The sequence below is a fragment of the Myotis lucifugus genome, unplaced genomic scaffold (assembly GCF_000147115.1).
Source record: "Myotis lucifugus unplaced genomic scaffold, Myoluc2.0 scaffold_133, whole genome shotgun sequence".
Lineage (NCBI taxonomy): Eukaryota > Metazoa > Chordata > Mammalia > Chiroptera > Vespertilionidae > Myotis > Myotis lucifugus.
This window is the reverse complement of record NW_005871181.1, coordinates 3,703,589-3,728,256: the sequence shown is the minus strand read 5'-3', so window position 1 is coordinate 3,728,256 and position 24,668 is coordinate 3,703,589. Positions and strand designations below refer to the sequence as shown.

Genomic DNA, 24,668 nt, shown 5'->3' with positions numbered 1-24,668 from the left:
TGATTTTTATCAACAAGTTCCAGCACTGAATGAGTGGATGGACGCTTAACTCCATACTTACTTGAGTGCACAATGTTGCAATAATTTGTGTTTTATGGAACAATCACTGCTATGCAGTTCATAATATAAGGACTTATCCATGCTTCTTATTTCTTCTCTTTTCTTTATATTCTTATTAATCTAAGAAAATCAGTCTTCCCCACCCTCAAGACCCTTCTGTACATGCCTATGTGATTCCATTGAATTAAACCAAATGGTATATTTTGACAAAGTTTGATCAATGGTATTCTTGGTGTTGTTGTGTATGTGTGTGTGTGTGTATGTGTGTTACTGCAATTTTTCTTTTTAATTACTCTGAGAGTCATAGCAGTTTAGATAACCACCACATTATTATTTAGCAGATCCTGATAAAAAAAGAAATAGTTGAATACACTCAAGGTATTTGGTTCAGATTTGTGTTTTATGGAAGTGAGTTTTTTTTAATAATGCAAAGAGTACTTAAAATCATATTTATGATGCTAAACAGCCTCCCACTCAGCAACATGAAGATATATAGTTTCTTGAATTTATAATGTCGTAAGACTATCCACTCATGGTTTAAGAGTGTTTTATCTCTCCACAAACTCCCTTTGAACTCTCCCAGTAGAAAAATTTTAAGTATCTGATAAAAGGAATAAATTCTAAACAAATGACTGAGAATTTCAGGCTTCATAGTTAAAGCATTATTTTTCCATCGGAGTAAAACGTATTTCCTAAACCCTAAAAAACTTACATGGTGTTAGTATATGGAAACCATTTTTGCCTTGAAGTGTAGTGATTGCGTTGATCTGTTCAATCATTTGTCACTCCCCCCCCCCCCTAATTATAACCTGGTTATCAGTGTGTCCTTTATCTTCCTTACAAGAAAGGGAGCCATTTTTTATTGTTTCCAACCTGTTTGCTATTGACCAGTTTCTTGTAAATCTCTGACTTCAGAAATCGCGGAAAAGAATCCTTGGCCATGAGGCTATAGATTAGCTTCTGAGCCTCATCAAAACACTTGAGAGTTGGTTCTGCAATATTCCTTGAGATGAGGTCCCTGGTACTGAAGTCGATGTTAATCTGTGGAAATAAGGTTGCATATCATGAGATTAGCTTAATCAAAGAATACACGATTTATACAGATGGCAGGTACACATATGCTATTTGAGTTTTTTTTTTTTTCCTAAACACAGAGAGAATCTGATGCAAAACAGCGGAAAGGTCATGAGCTCATTTTCAGATGCAAACACACGCTGGGCGCATTGTTTCTAGCTTGGGAGGCTTGGTGTTGACAGTGAGCACAGCAAAAGCCCTACTTTGAGATTATAAAAAAATGGCCAAGTGAAAAGGCAACCAAAATATTTTATGATTTTAAATTGCTTTTTCCCATCCATCCTTTATTTCCCCCCCGCCCCTCCGCTAGTGTTTTGATCTTAATACCTAAAATGTACCTTCCAGAGGTGGACAGTAACTAGGATTTACTAGGATGGCTTCCACTAGCCCATTCCTATTACTTTCCATTCTATATCCCCCCCAAATGAACCAAATTATACCCCCGCTTCTACACTGACCCCATGCCGTCTACAGGTTCCCCCCAAATGAACCAAATTACACACCCCCTTCTATACCGACCTCATGCTGTCTACTGCCCACCCCCCTTTTTGGCCTCTCCAAGGACTTCGTGCTACTTAGACGATACTTGCATTTTCCGCATCCCTCACTAGGTCTTGCACAGGGTAAGAACTCGATGAATATATAATTAACCTTGCACTTCTGACCTATCCGTTTCATTTTCTGGTTTGCTTGTTTTTCTACCAAGGCACTGCCCACATGAGCTGTGGAGAGCTGCGTGATGCTCAGAGATGCTCCTCCCTGGGGACTATCACTGGTCTTAGGAAGATGGGTCTTAGCAACTCAGCTAATGTCAGGGGCAAAACATCACACCCACCTGCTTGTTTAAATGTCATTATTTTTCTCCAAGTTGTTCAAGCTTGAAACGTGGGGATTACATGTTTGACACCTCTTTTATTTCTCTGATCTCCTATCGTATAAATATACAACATCTATACATTACATGTATATACAGGGTGTCCCCCAAAACATGTATACACACACTTTTAACAGCTGATAGCTCCATTGATGTTTCTTTCTTTTCAGATATAACCCATCGGAATTAATAATGTCAGCCAGTAGATATATATTTTTGGGGGACACCCTGTATATTTTTCCTCATTCATCTTTTACTTTGTAATTTCCCAATGGTCATTTTTCATTCTCCCCCCTATCTCTCTAGTTTAGTTGCTGTTTTTAAAACCCTGAATCTCCTCCCAAACCAAGGAATTTACCTGTTACTCAGTACTTCTTCTTATAATGTCTTTCCCTTCTGAATACTCTAAGATAGCATTCCTACATCAGTTTCACCGAAATGTCATTTCCATCGGATAAGTATTCACCTGAAAACCTATTGTTTTTTTATGACATAAAATGTAAACTTCGTACCCTGGCTTCCTCATACCTGAATCATCTCCTACTTGTCCTGGTGGGAGCTATGAAGCTGGTCTAATTTCCCAGAGCAAATCTGACACCTAAAGCTCTCATTTATGCTGTTTCATCATCTTGCTTAAACAGATTTGGGTGCAAAGGCTTTCGTTAATGTTAAGTATTCAATCCGATTATCAGAGGAAAAGGATTTGTTAATTCTCTGCTGTCTTCAAGTTCTGCTCCAAGTCATCTGGACTTTTTTTTTTCTGGTGGCTCTGTCTTCTCCTATGGCTGCCATGTGGTAAAATAGCTTGATGTGGATAAAAGGAAGAAAAATTAGGAAATCATGCCAGAAGTTCATGTGGGCAGTGATGGTGGTCTAGGCCCATTGTCGGCAAACTGCGGCTCGAGAGCCACATGCGGCTCTTTGGCCCCTTGAGTGTGGCTCTTCCTAAGCCTTAGGAGTACCCTAATTAAGTTAGTAACAATGTACCTACCTATATAGTTTAAGTTTAAAAAATTTGGCTCTCAAAAGAAATTTCAATCGTTGTACTGTTGATATTTGGCTCTGTTGACTAATGAGTTTGCCGACCACTGGTCTAGGCTGTGTCATGTCACAGGAAATGAAGGGTAATGCATAGATTTCAAAGGTATCTACAAAGTAGAATGGATGGAACTTGTGATTGCATAGTTATGATCTGGGACAAGGAACAAAAATCTTATGAGTGACCCGCTTTTAGAAATATTCTGAAGAATGAGATGACAGAAGTTCTGATGGATTGGATATGGGGTATGAATTGATCAGAAGAATCAGGGATGGCTGCCAGGCATTTTGCTAGAGCAACGAGAAGAATGGTGTTGCCTTTGACGGAGATGGAGAGACTCAGGTGCAAGAAAGTTTGAGCAGGAAACCAGGACTCAGATGTGAATGTGTTAATGTTGAGATGACAGCCATGGCCTGGAAGAGATCCCGAGAGAGCCACTGCCAGCAGAGAATGAATGAGGAATGCCTCCCTCATCATACTGGGTGTTGGGTTAGGAGTGGCAACAGCATATGGAATTGTTAAAGAGCTGTGAGCAGAGAGGAGAAAATGAAAGACCAGAAGCCAATTGGAGACAGTACTTCAACTATGAGAGGCATCAATTTTACAAAGTGCTCCTGAGAAGTCCATTTAAGTAAAACTTGAGGATAGGCCACCAAAAGTGCTCTATTCTCCTTCACTTCTCTGAAATCTCAGTATCAGGAAAACAGTGAAAGTATTAGTCCTAATATATATATTTTCACTCAAGTTCCTTTAATAGAATCACTCCGGGGAAGCGTGTCTGCGGACTTCACCCCTTACTTTTCACTCATCTCAAATATGGTTTTTGGTTGGATTCTACCAGGAGATACGTGGATACATTTCTATCTCAGTCAGACACCGGTGACGCTGAGCTTGGAATAAAGCGACGGTGGGAGAGACCTTACTCAGGGGTGACCTTCAGAAGGCATACTTTCCACCTGTACCATCTTGAGGAACTTCTGAGTCATTGAAAGTTACATAGAAGCTTAGATTTTGCTAAGCATCTCAAACTAGTAGGTTTGGACCTTTTATCAGTTGATGAAATAAACAGAGTTCCATCAACATTATTTACTGATATGAGTAAGTTGCTTGCATTTTGTTTGCATGGATACTCTTCAGTTTCAAGGACTCTGAGGGGTATGATTTTAATTCCTTATTTTTCCAAAAGGTCACGGATTATCTTTGAAATCTGAAACCACTGCACTGCCAACCTCAGAAAACAAGACGAGGGGTTGTGATTCTTACGGGATGACAGCCCCAATGCCATCACAACCATTTAGAGCAGTGGTTCTCAACCTTCTGGCCCTTTAAATACAGTTCCTCATGTGGTGACCCAACCATAAAATTATTTTCGTTGCTACTTCATAACTGTAATGTTGCTACTGTGATGAATCGTCATGTAAATATCTGATATGCAGGGTGGTCTTAGGTGACCCCTGTGAAAGGGTCATTCAACCGCCAAAGGGGTCGCAACCCACAGGTTGAGAACCGCTGATTTAGAGGCTTCTAAATCCTGTCAGTTTTGAAAAGGCCTCAATACAGCTGTCATCAGAATGCTGTTCCTGGTAGTCGTTGAAAAACAATCTATTCTAATAAAAGGGTAACATGTTAATTAGGGTGGATCTCTTCCGGACGTCCATCTGGACAAAGCCACAGTGGCTGTGAGGCCTGGGGCTCAGGCCTTGCAGTGGCCGTGGCCAGCAGTGGCAGCAGCAGTGGGGTGATGTGGGCGGTGCCTTCCCCTGATGGAGGCCAGACTGTAGGATATCCCCTGAGGGCTCCCGGACTGTGAGAAGGGGCAGGTCGGGCTGAGGGACCCCTTCTCCAGTGCACGAATTTTTGTGCACTGGGCCTCTAGTCTATAATAATAAAAGCGTAATATGCTAATTAGACCGGACAGCCAAACGACCTTCCGGACAACCCTCCAGACGAAGCCGGGGCTGCGAGGGCTGAGGCAAGCTGCCGCAGCTGCACAAGCTGTCCATGGCTGCGAGGGCCACGCCCCTTGCACAAATTTCGTGCATCGGGCCTCTAGTTTTGTTTTAAAGATCCAGGATGTTTTCAATGCTCATGTATGTGAAAAATGCCCAAGTCCCGGTTTCTACTCCAGCGGTTTTAAATTCTTTGGGCTGTCAGCACATTATTTTTGCAGGAAGAGTACATTTTACAGTGTCCCTTTTGGCTTTCCTATGACCCTGAACTGAGCTTGATATATTTTCACATAATTTGAATAAAAGGTTGTTGGTGCTCTCGAATTCAAATGAGATAGCCTTCCTCATTTAGACTGTAAGTGTATCAGGAGATTCATTATGCAAAGGTGTGTGCCTGTGTATGTAAAAGGCCCCCCTAACATGGGGCAGGCAGCCTGTTAGCGAGCCCTCCCTCACAGCAGCGCTTAAAAATCCCTCTTCAAATTAAAGCCGCCTATAATCTTGCTTGGGTGACATAATTCTATGTAATCGCCACTAACACCTCTAGTCTTACTTCATTTTGGCATCATTAAAGGCGAACGCACTTCCTGAATGATATTCTCAAGGGTGGCTGTTAAAGTTGAGAGTGGGAGGCTTTGTAACATCTGGAAGAATTCCATCCATGCCCAGGACCGCATTCCTCTCTCGTGATTGGCTTTAGAGACAGAAATAAATGATGCGCAGTACTAACACCTTCACTTGGGCAAGAGAAACGAAAGAAACCATCACATGTGCAGTCATAACGTAGAACACCACAATGTATGTGGACAGCTGAAAATCCTAAAGCAATCGCTGTTAGTTAGATGGATTCATAAAGAAGAAGAAAAAATCTGGCTTTCAAACCAATATGACTATAAATAGAATATCTTTAGAGTTGATTTCAAAGTCTTTTAGGGGATGATGCATTAATCAACTGGATGAATCTTATATGCTATAATATTTTACCTTTTTTAGAATTATTTATTGATTCTTTACATGGTGACTGGAAAATGAATGTTGAAATAGATCCACAAGAGGTGAATTTCTTTTTTTTTCTCTCCTACAAATTCCAGGCACTGCTTTCAGTGGTTCATATTTCTGGAATGTCCTCCTGGGCCAATCTGTGCTGCTGTAATTAAGGTCCATGTAAAACTTGAACTATGGCAAGTTTAGGCCCTAGATTTTGTGAACGTGTTTGCGTTTCATCTATGCTGTCTTTTGTCCCCATAAGTAAACAACCCTTTTAAACCACGAGTTCTAAGTTTGGATCAGAAAATACGGTAACTGTCGCTTAGAAGGATGTGGCTATTGCCCCTCTGGGAAGATGACTGGTACTAGGTAGTTAATGTAGCTTCCTGTTTGCTGCTTATCCATCAAAATATATTCAGTGAGGAATCAAAGAAGTTTTAAAATAGAAGTTGCTAAACTTTAAAGTTAAACACTAGAGAGGTATGTGGAGGTGATCATGGTTTTAGTGCTAGAAATCAAATAAAAATGTGATGTTAACATACAACACTTTTGGGGGGCTATTATCAAAGTCATTCCAGATTTCTCTCTAAGGCTCCCCCCCATTTTTCTGACCCTAAAGTGGTACAGGTGGGCCTTGATCACTTAAGACAGGGCCCCCCATCTTTGGCTCCTTTTCACCATCAGAGAAATACAGGTCAGCAAACCCTTCTTTCGGAAAGGGAGACATGATTATCTGCCATAGTGGGGACCTCCAAAACTTGAAACAGGAAGAATTTATACTTTTGTTTAGGAGTTGTTTCTTTCCCCACAAATGGTTTTCTTTTGTAAAAAAAATATTTTTATTGATTTCAGAGGGAGAGAGAGATAGAAACATCAATGATGAGTGGGAATCATTGATCGGCTGCCTCCTGCATCCCCCTATGGGGATGGAGCCTGCAACCTGGGCATGTGCCCTGACCGGGAATCGAACCCATGATCTCCTGATTCATAGGCTGACGCTCAACCATGGAGCCACACCGGCCAGGCCCATATGCTATTTTTAATTTAAAAAAATTTCAAAATTCTATTCCTCACTGACTTCCCTGATTTCGAAGAGGAAAGATAAGGCGAACTCGAAATCCAAGAGCACATTTCAGTGGGATTTCTGGAGGGTTAACTCCAGAGCTGTTGAATCGGAGAGAGCAGGTACAGTTTCCTCAGAGCCTGAATGCTGTGCGAAGGAAATGGACACAGGGTTGAAAACACTTGCTGAGTCAGTGAAGGAGGGAGGGTCGTCCTCAGGAACATGTACGGGAGTTTACAGACACTTTCTATTTGAATACATAGCGGCAATTTGATTTCCCTTCAGACGGATTCAGTGCCTTTTAATTGCAAGCAGATTTGCTAGGAGATGCATATTCATGGAGCTGGAATCTTTCACTCACCTCTTTAGGGGCATCAGCCTCAATGAATTCAGAATAAATCATCTTGGCTTTGGAAGCAATTTTTTCGGCATTTTCTGTTTTCTTGAAGTCTTCACAGGCAAGCCAGAATTCAACATTTTCTTCACTGAATTCTGATTTGAGAAATGTTCGAAAAGCATCTAGACCAGCTATAAGATATGTAAGAAAATTTTTGTATACCATATAACTCAGTAACATGCCCTAAATAAGTATATTATATAGGGTGAGCATTCATGGAGTCTTCAGTGGCAAATATTTATCATTCCTCTAAATATAGCATTTATATGTTTGAGCTTTTTTAAAAAAATATATTTTATTGATTTTTTTATAGAGAGGAAGGGAGAGGGATAGAGTTAGAAACATCGATGAGAGAGAATCATCGATCAGCTGCTTCCTGCACACCCCCTATTGGGGATGTGCCCACAACCAAGGTACATACCCTTGACCAGAATCGAACCTGGGACCCTTGAGTCCGCAGGCCAACGCTCTATCCACTGAACCAAACTGGTTAGGCCAGTATGTTCGAGCTTTTAACTTTAAAAATCTTACTTGGATCAGTCATCATAAATATAAAATATTGTATCCGTAGTTCTACAGTTAGCTCTATTAACCAAGAAAACCTGTACTTTTTCTTTTTAGATCCAAGGAGTCCAGGAATTATGTCTAGAGGAAAGTCTTAATGTCAGTTACTTAATAGAAAACCCCAGGGACTGTGCCCAGACCAAGTTAATGATGTTTCTAATTTAAAGCCAGGATTTCTTTAAAAAAATATATCTTCATTTATTTCAGAGAGGAAGGGAGAGGGGGGAGAGAGACAGAAGCATCGATGATGAGAAAGAATCATTGATCAGCTGCCTCTTGCATGCCCTCTACTGGGGACCGAGCCTGCAACCTGGGCATGTGCCCTGATGGACCGGAAATCAAACGGTGACCTCCTGGTTCATAGGTCCATGCTCAACCACTGAGCCTCGCTGGCCAGGCAGAGAGTCAGAATTTCTTGGTTGTTCTGAGTTGTTGAGAAAACCCAGTTTGATGCTGGGAGATTACATAATGTTGGTCTGGCTTATTGCAGCGAAGGAGGAGGGGCTGGCACTGATTAGTTTGGGGTGACTGTATTGGCCAATTCTAATCCTTAACCAAAAAGGTAACTGGCAAGATATTTGGTGTGAATGCTTCTCCCTTTAATGAGGTGATAGGTGGATTAAAATAGACTTAACAATGTGTGTATTTTTTTTAACTTTTGCAATAGAGTTGAAAAACAAGTCACTGCAAAAGGTTATCGGGTGCCAATTAAAATTCTCTGTAGAAATATTGGAGACTATGGGTGTTGTTAATATGTGAGCACAATAAAAAATTCAATGAACTGCATGCTTCCCGAATTTAAAAATACACCCAAGAAGCTCCAATCACACAAATTCAGGTTATAAAAATCCTCTTAGTAGCCCTTAAAGAAAATTTACTAGGAGTTTGGCCCAAACAATGATGAATTTGAGGGTTCTACACAAAATTTATGATAAAGTGTATTATATATTGAGGATAAAATATGCTTTTAAGAATACTGGAAGAATATTGTAGGTTCATGAAGGCACATGAAGCTTTTCCCCAATGAAGACGATCTAAATATATTCTAGAGAGACAGGTAGTTAGAGATCAAGAAGCAGTTGTGTTCTCCCATCCTGAGATTTCAGTGAAGAACTACTCTGGACTAACAACTGTTGTCATTCAAGGACACAATGGAACAGCATACACAACCCAAACCAGAGCTAGTTATCGCTGTCACGGACACACTATGTATTGAACTATTTTTCTATTCTATACATACAATTTCGATGTTCAAAAGATGTCAAGTGAATTTGGAATAATATGCTGCATACAATTAAAATCTGATTATCTGAGGGCACGCTCTGCAGGATGGAATGGCTGTTGGTTAGATCCAGCAGGGGCTGATGAAAGAAAGAATTCAGTCATCATTGGAGAAACCTACTCTAACGCCTATGCCCAGTGCATGGGAGGCATCTCACATGTCAACAATACAGTTAGGTAATCTGGTGAGCCATCTTATTGTCAAGAGCATTGAAGGCCTGTAAGCTCTTTCTCTGGTGGTATAAATATAAGAACCAAGCAGCTGTTCGGATGAATCTGTGGGCATGAGTTGTACACCCCAGGAGAGGTGCCTACGCAAGCATCTGCTCTGGTCTCTGAGCCTCACGGCTGTGTTCTGTGGGACAGCCCCCCGCTCTGAGCTGCAGAGTCACCACGGGCTGAGAAACTTCCTGCTCTGAGCTAATCCAACCTGTCCCCCTGGGTATCCATTTAAGGAAAAAGGAAAACAAACCGTGCCATTCAAAACTTACAAAAATGCAATTCTGTATTCTTGAGGTGTTTCCAATCTGACCTTAGTTGAATTATAGGATGAATGTGAATTATTTTATGTCTGTGCTTTAGGAATGAGTTATTTAAGAGTGATAACATCAGAATACTGTTTCATCTAATTCAGTATAACTCTCTGTATATGAATGAACAGCTATGGAGAATTTATTCAGCTTCGTCATGTGTTAAACTTTTCTAATATTCTGATATTTACTTCATGGCTTTAAAATGGGAATGCCATTTGATTAGTTCAAACAATACAATATTTTAAAATTTCTCTATATATGTCTCTGTGGTGTCATTTTCCCCTCATTTGAGATAGAATTGCTACAAAGCAGAATGATTTATCACAAGAAGTTCCAGCAACCTTCGTCAGTGACTATTTTTGTGTCATCTGGGATATTTTCTTTATAATTGGCCAAGATTACTTTATTGAGCCATCATATCTAATATAAATACACATTAACACATGTGTACATTAATATACACACATTCATTTAAATATGGTTTTGTATTTCCTAAAAACAAGAAAAGTTCAGTAGAAATAAATACTTTGTAAACTTTACTTTGGCCTACAGGACATGAAAAACAAGTGATTTATCTAAGTTCTCAACTTTTCAATAGTTTGTATGTTTCTTTCAACTTGTAAGAAAAATAGTCATTATATACATCACATGATAATGAGTTTAAGGGGGTGACCAGATTCTGCACTTGCTTTCTGTTTTAATGTTTGGAGTTTCCATAACCGTGTTTTATTTTTGGCCCAACCCAATTCCACTTAGACTCCGGGCCTGTATAAATTTATGTGACTGTGGAGAATCTTATACTTTGAATATAGATCAAAGTCACACTCTATAATACATCTATCGCTTTCAGGATTTAACCATTTACTTTTTTAAAAAAATATATTTTATTGATTTTTTACAGAGAGGAAGGGAGAGGGATAGAGAGTTAAAAACATCGATGAAAGAGAAACACTGATCAGCTGCCTCCTGCATGCCCGCTACTGGGAATGTGGCCGCAACCAAGGTATATGCTCTTGACCAGAATCGAACCCGGGACCCTTCAGTCCACAGGCCGACGCTCTATCCACTGAGCCAAACCGGTTAGGGCTAACCATTTACTTTTAAGTGTTGTATGTTCAGACCGATTCTGAGTTGGTTCTCACCTTGGTTGGTTAAAAGAGTGTCCATATTTTCAGACCACGCCGCTGCCTCTGCCGATGGTGACCTGTGGAAACAACATCTACCCTTGACAATAGCATTGTGATCTTTTTCTTCTGTAATCTATGGTCATATCTGAGTTACGTGTGTTTGTTGAATCACATCATTTAAATGAACTTTGCACCATTGGATCCAACTGGGAAAGATCAACCAGAATTAGCCAGGGTGGGGCAAGAGTAGGTTTACATTTATGAGCGCATGAAGCAGAGTTGATTCTTGTATAATTGCAATGCATAATCAGAGTAACTGTGTATTTGTGTGTGTACGTGTGAGATTTGCCGTGAAAATTCACCGTGGAGCTGGAGCCAAAATCGCACTTAGTATTTCATGGGGTTTTGGCTGATTTCCTGTCTGTTTCCTTCATTAAGCGAGCACCATCAAGGCCAGCAGTCCCCACATTTTGTGTCCAGAGAAGAGCCAGGCCAGATGGGAACTGCATGAAAGCTACCAGTTACCCCGCTAATCGCGCCAGCCAGAACCAGTTGTATTGCATTAAAAACCGTGGCATCCAACGACTTAGCTGTTCACAGTCAATTAGCGGTGCGCTGGAGAACGGGAAATTCAAGCCAGGAGCCCATGTGCTCGGGGAAGTGACAGCTGCCTCCTTAGCCAGCATTTCAGAGCCATCTTCAAATTAGTAAGTAAACGTTGCAACAATGAATAATCTTCGCAAGGATCATATATGTATCTTTTGTCTCTAACTCAAACATTTAATACGTTGGCAAAGCCTCACCTCAAGGAAGCTCAGTGGTTTTCTCCCTCCTAGAACCTTTCTTTTATATCTGAGCAAGGATAAAAATGAACCGAGTTGTTGACATGTTTTAGAAATGGACAAGGAATCAGTAGAGAAGGGAGAAAAGGAAATCAGGAAAAAAGGAAACAATTAGCATATTTGTCATAAATGAAGGAAACAAGACACGAATTTGCACAGCCTCTGAGATATAAATAGCTTGAAAGGGCAACTCACTTCATTGGCATCTTCCGTCGCTCTGTCCGACTGTCACGGGTGATGCCACGATTCACTTTCTGATGGATCTGGAGGCTGAAGGGGGGAGGACAGCGGAACATCACAGTTACTATGCAGATACCTGTGCCCGGGTCACCATTAGCATTCTTTACATCACGCTGGCCTCAGGTTTTTCATTTTGTTTTTAACTTTCCTCTGGTCAAAACACTTAAACTTCTAGGTAACAAATAACTCTCTGAATCAAGGCGACATCGCTTCCCATCTGTGGTGACGCTAAAATAAATTCCATGTGAAAGTTTGGTTCCTGAAGCTCATAGACATCCATTTGCAAGACAACTATTATTCGCATGAGGTTGAATCAACTCAGAAAAAAAAATTGTGTAAAGTTTAATATTCACCTTCAGGTCTTTCAGCTGTCAAAAGATTATTTTGTTTTTCTTGGTTCTTTGACTTTCAAAAGTCTGAGGAAGACTCTACTTTTAATAGTTATCTTGCACAACTATATTTGTCTAATTATTTTTACAATTTTATTCATGGACTAAAATGTTACAGCATAAGGCATTATGCTTTTTTTTTGAAATGTGTGTGCTTTTCTATGTATATTTTTCTATTTTTTTTAAACCATGAATCTCATGGCATTTTGTGCCAATATTTCTTTACGAAATGCTAATGTTTAAGGTTAAATTGCTTGAGTATAGTTATCAACACCAAGGCCGCCTATTGCCATTTCTATTCATGCTCAAAGTTGTGTACATATAACCCCATGCTGCAGCAAGCTTTTATCCCAGCTTAACAGAGTTCTTTTGGAGTAAAATCCTACTGGTGTTTATTTATGACCCTCAGTGTAAATCAAACACTCCTGGGTGACTGATGAATTTCAGGGCGGAAGGAAAAAAGGGGTCAGGAGACAGCAGAAACCTGCGACTCCCCTTCCTGAGTGCGGACGGACACTTCCCCACGTGGTGAATCTGTAGAAATGCCACGGGGCACCTGGGCTGCAGGGGCCCAGGGCTAACGAGCCCGATGGGAGTACAAGGGATGACCTAAAAAGTCAGTGTATCATTAAGGAAGGATCTCATCAATGAGCTCAGCCCATTTTGTTCATTCAAGCCCCATTAAGTAATGTTCTTATGATATGCAAGAGCCGAATCATTAAGTAGATTTAGACTTTGTTTTGCTGAGGGGAGATGATGAAGTACTAACTTGACAACATATGCATGAACGTTGTGGAAGAATAAACTGTTCAAATGTAAAGACATCCCTCTCCCCCATTAAAAAATATGCTAAGTCTGTCAGAAATAGGAGCCGGAGTAGGCTTATTTTACATACACACTTTAAACTAAAAAAATGAAATTTCTGTTTTGCATTCAGGGCAGGATTCCTCATGACCCTCGACTGTTCATTTACTGGGCACGTCCCCTTCCTTACATGCTTTTAATTTTTCAGGGAAAGCTAAGAAGTGGATCCAATGAATGAAAGTGAAGGTTCCTGATACATGAGCGGTGAGTAAATACCCTGTCTTCTTGGGCTGAATGACTCTTTATTGTGTCCAGTCATCCTGGCCAAAGAGGGCCATGTGTAAGTATTGTTGAGACATCTAGACATCGCCAACGCTTAGTCCCAGGGGTTGCGATACCATTGTCACAGCTCCTGTGAGCGTGGTGGGCTGAGTCATGTCCATAGCATCCTACACAGTGCTATTTATTTACGTTTCCTTTATTCCTCTTCTCCTTGCTTGACATTCACGGAACCATAGTTAAGATGTAGTGTGGGAGGCTATGGGCCGTACCACTAGCATCATGCAATCTGTGGGGGTTTCTCTGTAAGGATATGAGATTTATTCTACAATGTTTTGAGTGTTTGCGTTATGTAAGAAATCGCTATAGATGGTATAGGAATACAAAAATTCAGTCAGATAGCATGAAATTGGCAATTTTGAAATATTCACCTGTGAGGTTGTGTGTAGAACGAATTGGAAGAGTATGAGAGTAAAGGCAGGGGTGGGGAGAGTTAGAAGTATAGGTGGTGGTCGGAAGAGGAGATGATGGGTTCGGACAGGGCCATGGCAGGGGATGCAAAAGTGCATGCAGTTGTGGGATGCCCGTGTAGAAGGGACAAGACAGAGTGGGTCACGGGACAGAGCTCAAACCTGGCAGCCTGCAGAGGGTCTTCCTACCAGCACTCACAATGATAACAAAAGAAGAGCTGGTTTGGAGAAGTGAGCAGGAAAAATCAGGTTTAGAGATGCAGAAAGATGTTTACAAAGTGTGATCAACTTCCTGTCACATACAGGTGACAGCACTTCACCACTAAAGGTAGGAGAAAAATTATTATGTAAGTATCGCACCTGGAGAGTATTATGCTAAGGGAAATATGCCAGTTGGAGAATGACAAATGCCATATGATTTCACTTATAGGTGGAATTTAATGAGCAAAATAATTTAACAAACAAAGTAGAAACAGACTCATAGATACAGAGAACAGACTGACAGCTGTCAGAGGGGAAGAGGTGGGGGGCTGGGTGAAAAAGGTAAAGGGATTAAGCAAAAAAAAAAACCACACAAACCCAACCAACCAAACAATAAAAACCCCCAAACTCAAAATATGGTGATTACCAAGGGAAATGGGGTGGGGGAGGTGGAAAGGGAAAGGGAAAAGGTAAAGGGAGGGACACATGGTGATGGAAGGAGACATGACTTGGGGTGGTGAATGCACAATACAGTACACAGATGATGTATTATAGAATTGTACCCCTGAAACCTACATAATTTTATTAACCACTATCACCCCAATAGATTCAGTTAAAAAAAGAGTTTAATTCTGATGCTTGCATAATTTCATCTAAGTGAGAGTATAACACTTGGTGCAAGTTCTAGACAATGTTTGCATTTTTAAAAGCATGGTGAATTGATTGCATGACACCCAAGTGAAAATGTCATAAAAAATTTGAGGGGGGAAAAAACCAATAATAGTTAAAATAATTGGACACTTAAAATGTATCAGACACTTCCTCCATATTATCTCCCTGATCATGATTCTATGAGAGAGACACTATTTTTATTCCCATTTTATGTACGAGGAAACTAAGACTTGGAGAAGTTAAATGACTTGCTTAAGGCTGCATTGCTCGAAGAGGGTAGGGGTGGAGCAAGGTTGAATAGTAGGACTTGGTATTTGAGTAGTTCAACCTGGGAGATTTAACTTCTCCAAGGACATAGCTCAGAAAACAATAGCGCAGAGCGCCAAGGGCATAACTACTTATTCAAGAAATATTTAAATACTGTAGGAACTTCAATAGGTAGAGCAACACTCAACGTGAACTGGGGAGGAAGACAGCACAATAGGTCAGAGGAAGACTAAGTTAGGGAGTGTTGTGGATCTCCTTTAGGAACGCTGTTCATGGAATTTTGGCGAAGAGAAAAGATGATCCAGAGTGTCACGTGACTAAGAGAGGCTCAAGAAAATGAGGAGAGGTCAGATACTGTGTGATTGGCCAACGTGGTCACTGGAAGAATGAACAGGACCAGCAGGAATGAGCTTAGATGAGAGGGACAGCTCACAACCAAGTTGTATGAGCATTCGTCCATATTATGTTCTTATTCAAATAAAAAGAAAAGGGAAGGATGATAATTATTATTGCTATTGTTATTAGTTTTACAATTGTCTTTCTGGATTTATATAATAGGCTTATGAAAGCAGTTATTTGGGGGCTGAATCATTTAAAATTTGTCTCTTTTTATAAACAGGAGGGAAGAGAAAATAATATTTTTCAATTCTGCGTTGCCTCCAGTTATGAGACGTAATTTATAAAGCAGTGAGGCTGAGTGTTGTATGGTTCATAAATTATTTCTGAGAGCACTCGGAGAAAGAAGTTTGAAATGTTTTGAGCAACGGCAACACCACTGAAATGTGTCTAATCCCCCAAAGTGGCTGCTTAGAGAGAGAACGCTCGTTTCGCTGCTTAGATCTCGGAATGCTTGTTGACAAATCCGTCACATTGCTTGCTAGTCACATCTCAGGATTGTGTGTCCTAAGTGCTCTCTCTTTGTGTTATTTTAGAATCCCAAGTCACTGATAGTCAAAGGAACATCTGCCTCGGTAAAGTGAAATATTGAGAAGTTTAACAAGCCTTCTAATGCAGGCAAAAATGCATTTTCTTATACTTTAAAAGTTAAATATCATTTTGCATACCAATGCATTCATATACCTAAATTAATTAGAATTAATTTTGAATAGTATGATAGAAATGAGTAAAGCTAAACATATTATCCAGATCAAACCATCGGCTTCTTTTTTTTTTTTTTTTTTGGTACAGAATTTTTAACTTCATGCTGTGATCTCATAGTCTTCATAGTATTAAAGGACTTCTTATAGTCTTTCTTTACCGTAACTGAGTAGTTTAACAACATAGAGACCAATGACTGTTTCATTGACTCTTCTCCCCCACGTTTCAAATTTCTGTGTTGGCATCTTGTACACTCAGCCTCTATTTGATTTTTCTCCGAAGCTAACCTTCCCTTTCTCTTTACTAGGTGGTAAAGAGTTCGGTAGTCCATGCAGAAAACACGGAAGGTAGGATAGCAGTCAGGGAGATAGTAATAAAGCTCAGTAAAGTATTTTATAAAGGACTATTTCAATTGGAATGTAGGCCATCTTTGGCTAAAATATTTTGTTCAATTTTGTGGCCCAACAGAATATTCAAGACCTTGTGGTTGGGAATAAATATCACTATCTGGGTAATAAAATTTTGACATATTAAAAAAATGACTCTGCACACTATAGCTTTTAAATATGCACTAGAGAGAAGATGCTAAAATCCTGGTGTTTGAGAGCACTAATCTATATATATAAAAACCTAGGCGACCAAATGGCTGGTTGACTGGTCGCTGTGATGTGCACTACCACCAGGGGACAGATGCTCAATGCACAGGATCAGGCTTCCTCCTGTCTGGATCGGGCCTGCGGGGATCAGGCTGAAACCAGCTATCCAACATCCTTTGAGAGGTCCCAGATTGTGAGAGGGCGCAGGCCAGGCCAAGGGACCCCACTGGTGCACAAATCTGTGCACCAGACCTCTAGTCCCTAATAAAAAGGGAAAAATGAAAATTCTGGATATATATCTTTAAATGGAATTTCTCTGTTATATTACACTTCAAGCATAGCCTACAATATTCTTTACTGTTGTACAAGGCAGAGTCTTCCTTTATTGTATTGTCATTACTAGAATTAATTATCTAAGTCATGATGTAAACTCAAGTGTATTTAATTCTGCTATTGCAATCAGATCCACATTTTAACTAGGGATAACTTGTCTCTCCCTACTTATTGGTTATCCAGAATGGAAAAGGAATAGACAAAATTTTCACCAATCCAGCACCTTTCTTCCTCAAAACACACCATGAGTTTATTTTCATTTCTTTTCTTTATATAAGGTATTTACCCTTGCAAAATAATTTTAGCTTCACATCTATGTGAAAAAGAATATATACTAAATATGTATATATTTAACTTTTAAACTTGCGAAATTAATTTTTACAGAATGGAGAAAGAAAAAAGGCAGTGGAATCCTAATCACTCGTTTTAGCAAGTATTAGTACAATATCTGGCTAGATACTTAGGGATAGTCAATCATCTAATATTTTGACAGGCTGAATGAGCTCCTCTTAATTTGTGGATTATTGCTGGAAGAAGTCTCTTTGCAACCTTATAAAGAAGTCAGGAAGTCATCAAATTTGTGTGCTGCTGGGAATCAGACTGTAGCAGTATCTTCCACTGAATGTGTCATTACTTTGACTCTTTGAGCCTTTTAATCATCTGACCAGGGTGTTTTGGCATGACGTATAGACTGGCTGCAGGAGACTCAGGAATGTCCTACATACATTAATTTTCAATCAATTGATTTTCAGACAGTGTGTTTTACAGGGAGGACATAATACCAAGTTGTTAACCTAGGTACGAGTACAATGAGATCACTTTTCTCAGCAACAACAAAAATCTTCATTGGTTTCCCATTGTTGATCTAGTGCACCCAGAATCCTTAGCATGAGAGTATGTAAATGCCTTCTATAAAACACAGATTTTTTCCCTTTCTCTCAGATAAACTGTTTCTCTTCTCTAACCACTCTATTGCATGTAATATTCACTTGGAATTCTCTACTCATTTTTTTGTATTCTAAACACCTCCGAAGTGATTATAATCACTTCTTTTTAGAAGCTTTTGGTGTTGTCCAAGGATTCCTCTTATCCATAACCTTCTGCTGGTAGGACGGCAAGATTACTCATCGCCCTTTCCTACTGCAACCCTATGCCCGCTCTTATTTTCTTTTTTTTTAAAATATATTTTTTTTTATTGATTTCAGAGAGGAAGGGAGAGGGAGAGAGAGAATCATCAATGATGAGAGAAAATCATTGATCCGTTGCCTCCTGCATGCCCCCTACTGGGTATTGAGCCCACAACTTGGGAATTGAATTGTGTCCACGCTGTGTGAGGAAGCAAAGATTCAAACATGCCTTTCACTGATTCCAAATCTCTTCTTTCCTTGTATCTAGTTTAAAATTTCAAATTATGTGCATCCTTTATGTGAAGGTGTGTGCCATACATTTGAAAGAACAAAAACAGTAAGCATTAAGTATTTTTTTAAAATAGAAGTCTAATGTGGGTGAGGGTAATATAACATATCTCAATACTGCCATTTGTAGGTCTAGACATGGAAATCTGTATTTAACAGGAAGAGTGCATGAAATACAACTTAAAAATAGGAGTTGTGCAAACTCATTAAGCAAGATTTCAAGCTTCATAATGACATAAATGGAATATAGATTATGATTTATTTTGAAAGAAGTGCTACCCTAGTCTCAACCCAGTCTTACTGGGAGAAGGGACAGGAACTGATGGGGGTCGTGGTGGATATAGAGCACATATTCTTTTGCAAATTTAATACTGTTATGTCACATACTTCATGCTCTCGATTTATAGGAGATCTCTTAGTAAGTTACTTCTTAAGATATAACCTAGATTAGGCAAGAGCAAGCCAACCCAAAGACAATGCTGTCTATACAGGAAGTCCATCTTTTTATAACCATTATGTTTGGGGAGCCATATGTTGAACTAGTTCACTTTCTCCACATTTTATTAATGATGTGATTTTGAGTTATATTGAAAGCCAACCAATATGTTTTATTTTACTCTTTTTAAAGCCTTTTATGTTGACACTAGAGGCCCGGTGCATGGATTTCTGCACCAGTGGGGTCCCTCAGCCTGACCTGTGGGGATCAGTGGACCTCCACACCCCTGCAGCCCGGCCTGACGCGCCAGCTCATTGGGTTCCAGCCTGCTGTCTGCATTGATCCTGCACAGCATGCAGTAGTGTGCTAAGCAGCAGGTGGCCAGAGGAGCCCGAGCCTGGGCTGGGCGCTGCTCTCGCTCATTCTGGCCCCGCTGGGCCTGCCACCACCACTGCTCTGGTGCTCAGGGGAATTGTCCGCAGGAGAGGCTTGCGCTGCCCCAGATGCACTCACCAGCTGAGGCCGGAATCTGGCGCCTGTCTGTCAGCTGAGTGGCGCTCCCGCTGTGGGAATGTACTGACCACCAGGGGGCAGCTCTTGCATTGAGCATCTGCCGCATGGTGGTCAGTGTGCATCACAGCTACTGGCCAGTTATCTGGTCGTGTGGTCGCTTAGGCTTTTATATATATAGACTAGAGGCCCGGTGCACGATATTCATGCATAAGTAGGGTCCCTAGGCCTGGTCGGTGATCAGAGCCAATCTCTGGAGCCCCCGCTCGCGCCCACCTTGGCCTGGCACTGCCCGCTTTGCCTGCTCCACCATCCTGCCACGGTCCCACTCTCGTAGGGGCCCATCAGGGCTGGCAGTGCCTCCACTGCTGCCCGCTGCCAGCACTGCGTCGCTGATGCCCGTCATGTTCTGTGCCACCCCTTAGTGATCAGTGCATGTCTAACTCCCGGTCAGTCGAACTCCCGCCCATGGGGACAATTTGCATATTAGCCTTTTATTATACAGGATAATTCTAGAGTCACAGGAAATTATAAACGCAAGATAGAGAGGTCCCATGTGCCCTTTACCCATTGTCCCCCAGGGGGTCACATCTTCTGTAATTATGGCACCTGATCCAATTGGCATCGGTACCTGTGTGTTTAGTGCTGTCATTTTATCACAGGTGTAGAAGCATATAATCCAGACACAGAACTGTCCCACCACCTCAGTGATCTCCGTCATGCCTTCCCTGTATCGTCACCTCCTCTGCCTTTTATCTTTAACCCCTGGAAGCCATTCATCTGCTTTCATTTCTCTATTTTTTTGTCATCTTGATAGTGGTCAGAAGACTCATTGATTTTTTGATATTAAAGAAAATTCTCTATGCTGATGTTTTTACATTATTAGCACCCTTTGTGCTAATAATGTATGAATGTATATAGATGTATGTATATGTATATATATGTGTGTGTATATATATATATACATATATATATCCCTCTATGAATACTTCTGTTTTTTTTTATGTGCAGATTTCCAAGTGCAATGTAATTATTATTTCTACTTTCCCAATGTGCAGTTCACATTGAGGTGAAATACTATTCTAAAGGGAACAGCAAATCATATTTCTGACTTTTAGTTCAGTTTCTCAGCCGATGCAACATGAAATCTCTGTTAAGTGCAACTACTAATGTCTTATCCCTCTGAGAAATAGATCTTTTTCACAGAGAAACCTAAATAAGGGGGGGTCATATACCAAATAATCGAAGTGAAGGGAAAACTCTCCTAGTGGGAAAATCATTTCAGTAGAATAATTGTAGAATTATTCTAGTAGAATTTGTCATCATCCTAGGGCTTTGCCAACTTCATTTTAACCAAAATGTAACTATATATATAGTTGGCCAGAAGACTCATTGATTTTCTGATATTAAAGAAAACTCTACGCTGATTTTTGACATTATGACTGTAGATAAACATACATATGTCTGTGGAAACAGTTAATGTCTATTACATGTGTATCACATCTGTCTGTATTTAGCTATGTGTTTGCTTTTATTTGTCAAATGTGGCATTTCTTAGGGTTAAATAATGAAACATGATACAAACATTTATATAAGACAAAATTAGTTTTTAACAGTTTTTTCCCCTCAAAACTACATTTTTTGGGGGGATGAATTCCGTAGCATAAGTCTATGCATTTATCTAATAAATTACTAGGTTAATAATCTCTGGGCTGTGCATTTTTAGGGCTTGGCAAATGACTTTTTCCTATTCCAAATATGCACTTATTTGCATGATCTCAATGACTATTTGGATAATCTTCAATAAATCTATCTGCACCACCTTAAGGCCGGCAATATTCAAATCTTCAGCTGCAGCTCCGGTCCTTCTCCTGCTCACTTATTTTTTCATCTACTTAAAATGTCCACAAACTAATAAGCTTATGCACATCCTTATCATCTTTGCCTTCTATCTCAGTGGTGGCTTCTTTCATAATGTCTCTTCCAGTCACTTTTTCTGTCATCTACTCAGTGACCTGAGCAAAACAGTTCAGGGAATCATTTCTGACTCTTCCCTCTCACTGGCCACATTCCATGTGGTTTCTTCATATCACTTCATTCACTCATTCATTTCACCTTCTTTTTTTAAAATATATTTTATTGATTTTTTACAGAGAGGAAGGGAGAGGGATAGAGAGTTAGAAACATCGATGAGAGAGAAACATCGACCAGTTGCCTCCTGCACACCCCCCACTGGGGATGTGCCCACAACCAAGGTACATGCCCTTGACCGGAATCGAACCTGGGACCTTTCAGTTCACAGGCCGACACTCTATCCACTGAGCCAAACCAGTTAGGGCTCACCTTCTTTTTAAGTGTTTACCTGATGTCCTTTCTTATCTTCATACAGGCCACTCACAGTACAACAAGATTCATCGTTCAAGTAAACCCGAGGTTAGGTTTTGCCTGCCCGGATGTCTTGCAAACGAATGCAATTTCCTTCCTGACCAACCTTTATGCAAAGGCAGACAGCCTGAGCTGCCTCTGGGAGGGAGAGTGAGGGTGACGGATGGTTTTTCATCTCAGACTTCTCTCTCTGCAGCACCCTCATTTTATCCGAAATTTCCATCTCCCTCACCCTTTGTTTTAAAACGCAACACTTGTTTTTTATTTTTAAATATATTTATATTGATTTCAGAGAGGAAGGGAAAGGGAGAGAGAGATAGAAACATCAATGATGAGAGAGAATCCTTGATCGGCTGCCTCCTGCACACCCCCCACTGGGGATCAAGCCTGCAACCTGGGCATGTGCTCTGACCAGGAATCGAGCTGTGACCTCCTGGTTCATGGGTCAACGCTCAACCACTGAGCCACACTGGCTGGGCAGTGTGTGGTTTTTTAAAATAAACTGTTCTGGTCTATAGTTTTACAGAGAAGTTGCAAATATAACGCAGATATCACATACACCCCTCATTCTTTCTGCCCTCCCTACCCACCTGAATACATTATCCGGGTGTATTCATCAAAACGAAGCAATTAACGTGGGCATTTACTGTTAACTGAACTCCAAACTTTATTAAGCTCTCATCCAGTTTCCTACTGATCCCCTCTTTCTGTGCCAGGACTCAACCCAGAATGTCACCGTGCATTTAGACAAAACTTACTTTGATAGAGAAAATTATATGGATCTGTTGAAAACTTAGTTTAAGACAATTTTCAGATCAACCAGATTAACCAGCCAGTCACTCTTCATCTCATGAAAAAAAAATAGAATAGCACTAGGAGAGCAAACAAGTAGAACAAGCGTAGTGAAAGTTGGGGCGAGTGTCTCTGGTATTTGAATGGGGACCTCTACTGTGGGATTCCGTGCTGGATGTGTGTGTGTGGGGGGGGTGGGGTGGGGGGGACGTATAGCCGGGAAACCCTAGGAGACCAGAGCACACCCTGGGAACACTCACTTTAGGAGATACATCACGAGGGAGGAATGAATACAGGAGCAAAATGAACCATTGCAAACACACATTTCAATTACAAGTTTGTTTGAGAATAATATTGCTGATTACATGGATAATGATTGGATAGTTATGATTCCAAACCCCAAATGGGAAAACCTTTGGGGGAAGATGAACAGTGTGTGTACCATTGGCCAGAACTGCAGATATTCACATTTCTTCACAATAGGCCCTTTGGGTGGCATTAGAAGGGGAGACTGGTTTGGGGATGGAGAAGGTATTCTGAGGTTTGGGGTAACTGGTTTGATTACTGTCTTGTCATCATAGGATTTTATTTTCTTCAGCTGATACAGAATGAATGATTGGCCTTAGGGGTATGAATGCCACGCTCTTATATTCAAATGAATCATCTCAGGTTCCAAAGGGGGAAAAAAATCTAACCTTCTGGCTCAGCCATTTCCACAGGAACCTGCGGGGAGTGTCTGTGTGGTTCTTTAGTTCCCCGGAAGCCTCAGTGGGTCCCCTGGCCCACTTCTAATTTCCCGGGAACGTATTGTGTGTCTGCAGGGACGTTATACGACAATTCTGCATTAAATTTTTTCTTAAATGAGACATTTCAAGAGATTTACTTACTGTATTTGTGGGGGAGGGTATGTGGCTGTGTGTGTGTGTGTGTGTGTGTGTGTTTAGAATCAGATTTTCCATCCTAAGAGAATATAAAGTGCTACTCAAATGAAGGATTTAAGTTTTGAAAATGCAAAACATATTTTTAAAAAGCATCATCCCGCCCTAAGCGGTTTGGCTCAGTGGATAGTGTCGGCCTTCGGACTGAAAGGTCCCAGGTTCAATTCCGGTCAAGGGCATGTACCTTCGTTGGGGGCACATCCCCAGTAGGAGGTGTGCAGGAGGCAGTTGATCGATGTTTCTCATAGATGTTTCTAACTCTCTATCTCTCTCCCTTCCTCTCTGTAAAAAAAGTCAATAAAATATATTTAAAAAATAAATAAAAAGCATCATCCTCAGATGAGGCTCTTCATGTTATGCTGTTAGCGTGTAGGTAAGGTTCATGAAAATAGTTTGATTTATGCTAATTGTACATCCACATAGCAGGTCTTTTAACCTATCACCATGCTTATATTCTATATGGCTATGCAAATAATTCATAACAAAGCAACAACAAGGCATAGAGGTAAAATTAATAAGAATTTGCTCCTTGCTATACAGTGCCAATACCTTTCTTATTTATTTATTTATATGTTTAGTGTTAGTACCTACATTTATGATCACAAAGCAGCCAGGACCAGGAGGGTTTTTATTAGAGAGGGATTTCATCGACATGCTGGGGGATTAGAGAAGCCCAGAGTCATAAAACTTTCCACTAATTCCAATCAAATCCAGTCCTAATGTCAAATCAGGGTAAGTTTATTAGGCACTTGTCATAACAGCACTTGTTGTAAATTAGGTCATTTTATGTTCTTGCGAATACGAAAAGTAATTAAGTTAGCTTCATTAGTTGATGGACAGTTTTAAAAACTCGATTTCTTTTGAAAAATCAAGGTGTATTGTTCTTTCTTTCCTTAGATAAGTGGTTAGCAGAATAATTAGCTTAATAGGAAGTCCTAAATCTAACAGAATAAAACAGTTTTGTTATGAATAGTGACTTGTTTTTATTAATAAACTTTAACATACTTATTTTAACAATGTGATGCATTTGCTTAGGATTTAAATACTAGGGTT

The 24,668-nt window shown here is 40.3% G+C and overlaps 1 protein-coding gene across 1 annotated transcript; it reads right to left on the bottom strand.

The window, feature by feature from the left end:
- Positions 1-897: 897 nt before the first annotated feature.
- On the bottom strand, positions 898-11,996 carry RGS21 (regulator of G protein signaling 21). The gene is made up of 4 exons (XM_006094325.1): positions 11,986-11,996; positions 10,964-11,040; positions 7,408-7,574; positions 898-1,101 (listed from the first exon to the last, which is right to left on the bottom strand). The coding sequence occupies exons 1-4, from the start codon at positions 11,994-11,996 to the stop codon at positions 898-900; spliced, it is 459 nt and encodes a 152-aa protein (XP_006094387.1).
- Between the last annotated feature and the right edge of the window lie 12,672 nt (positions 11,997-24,668).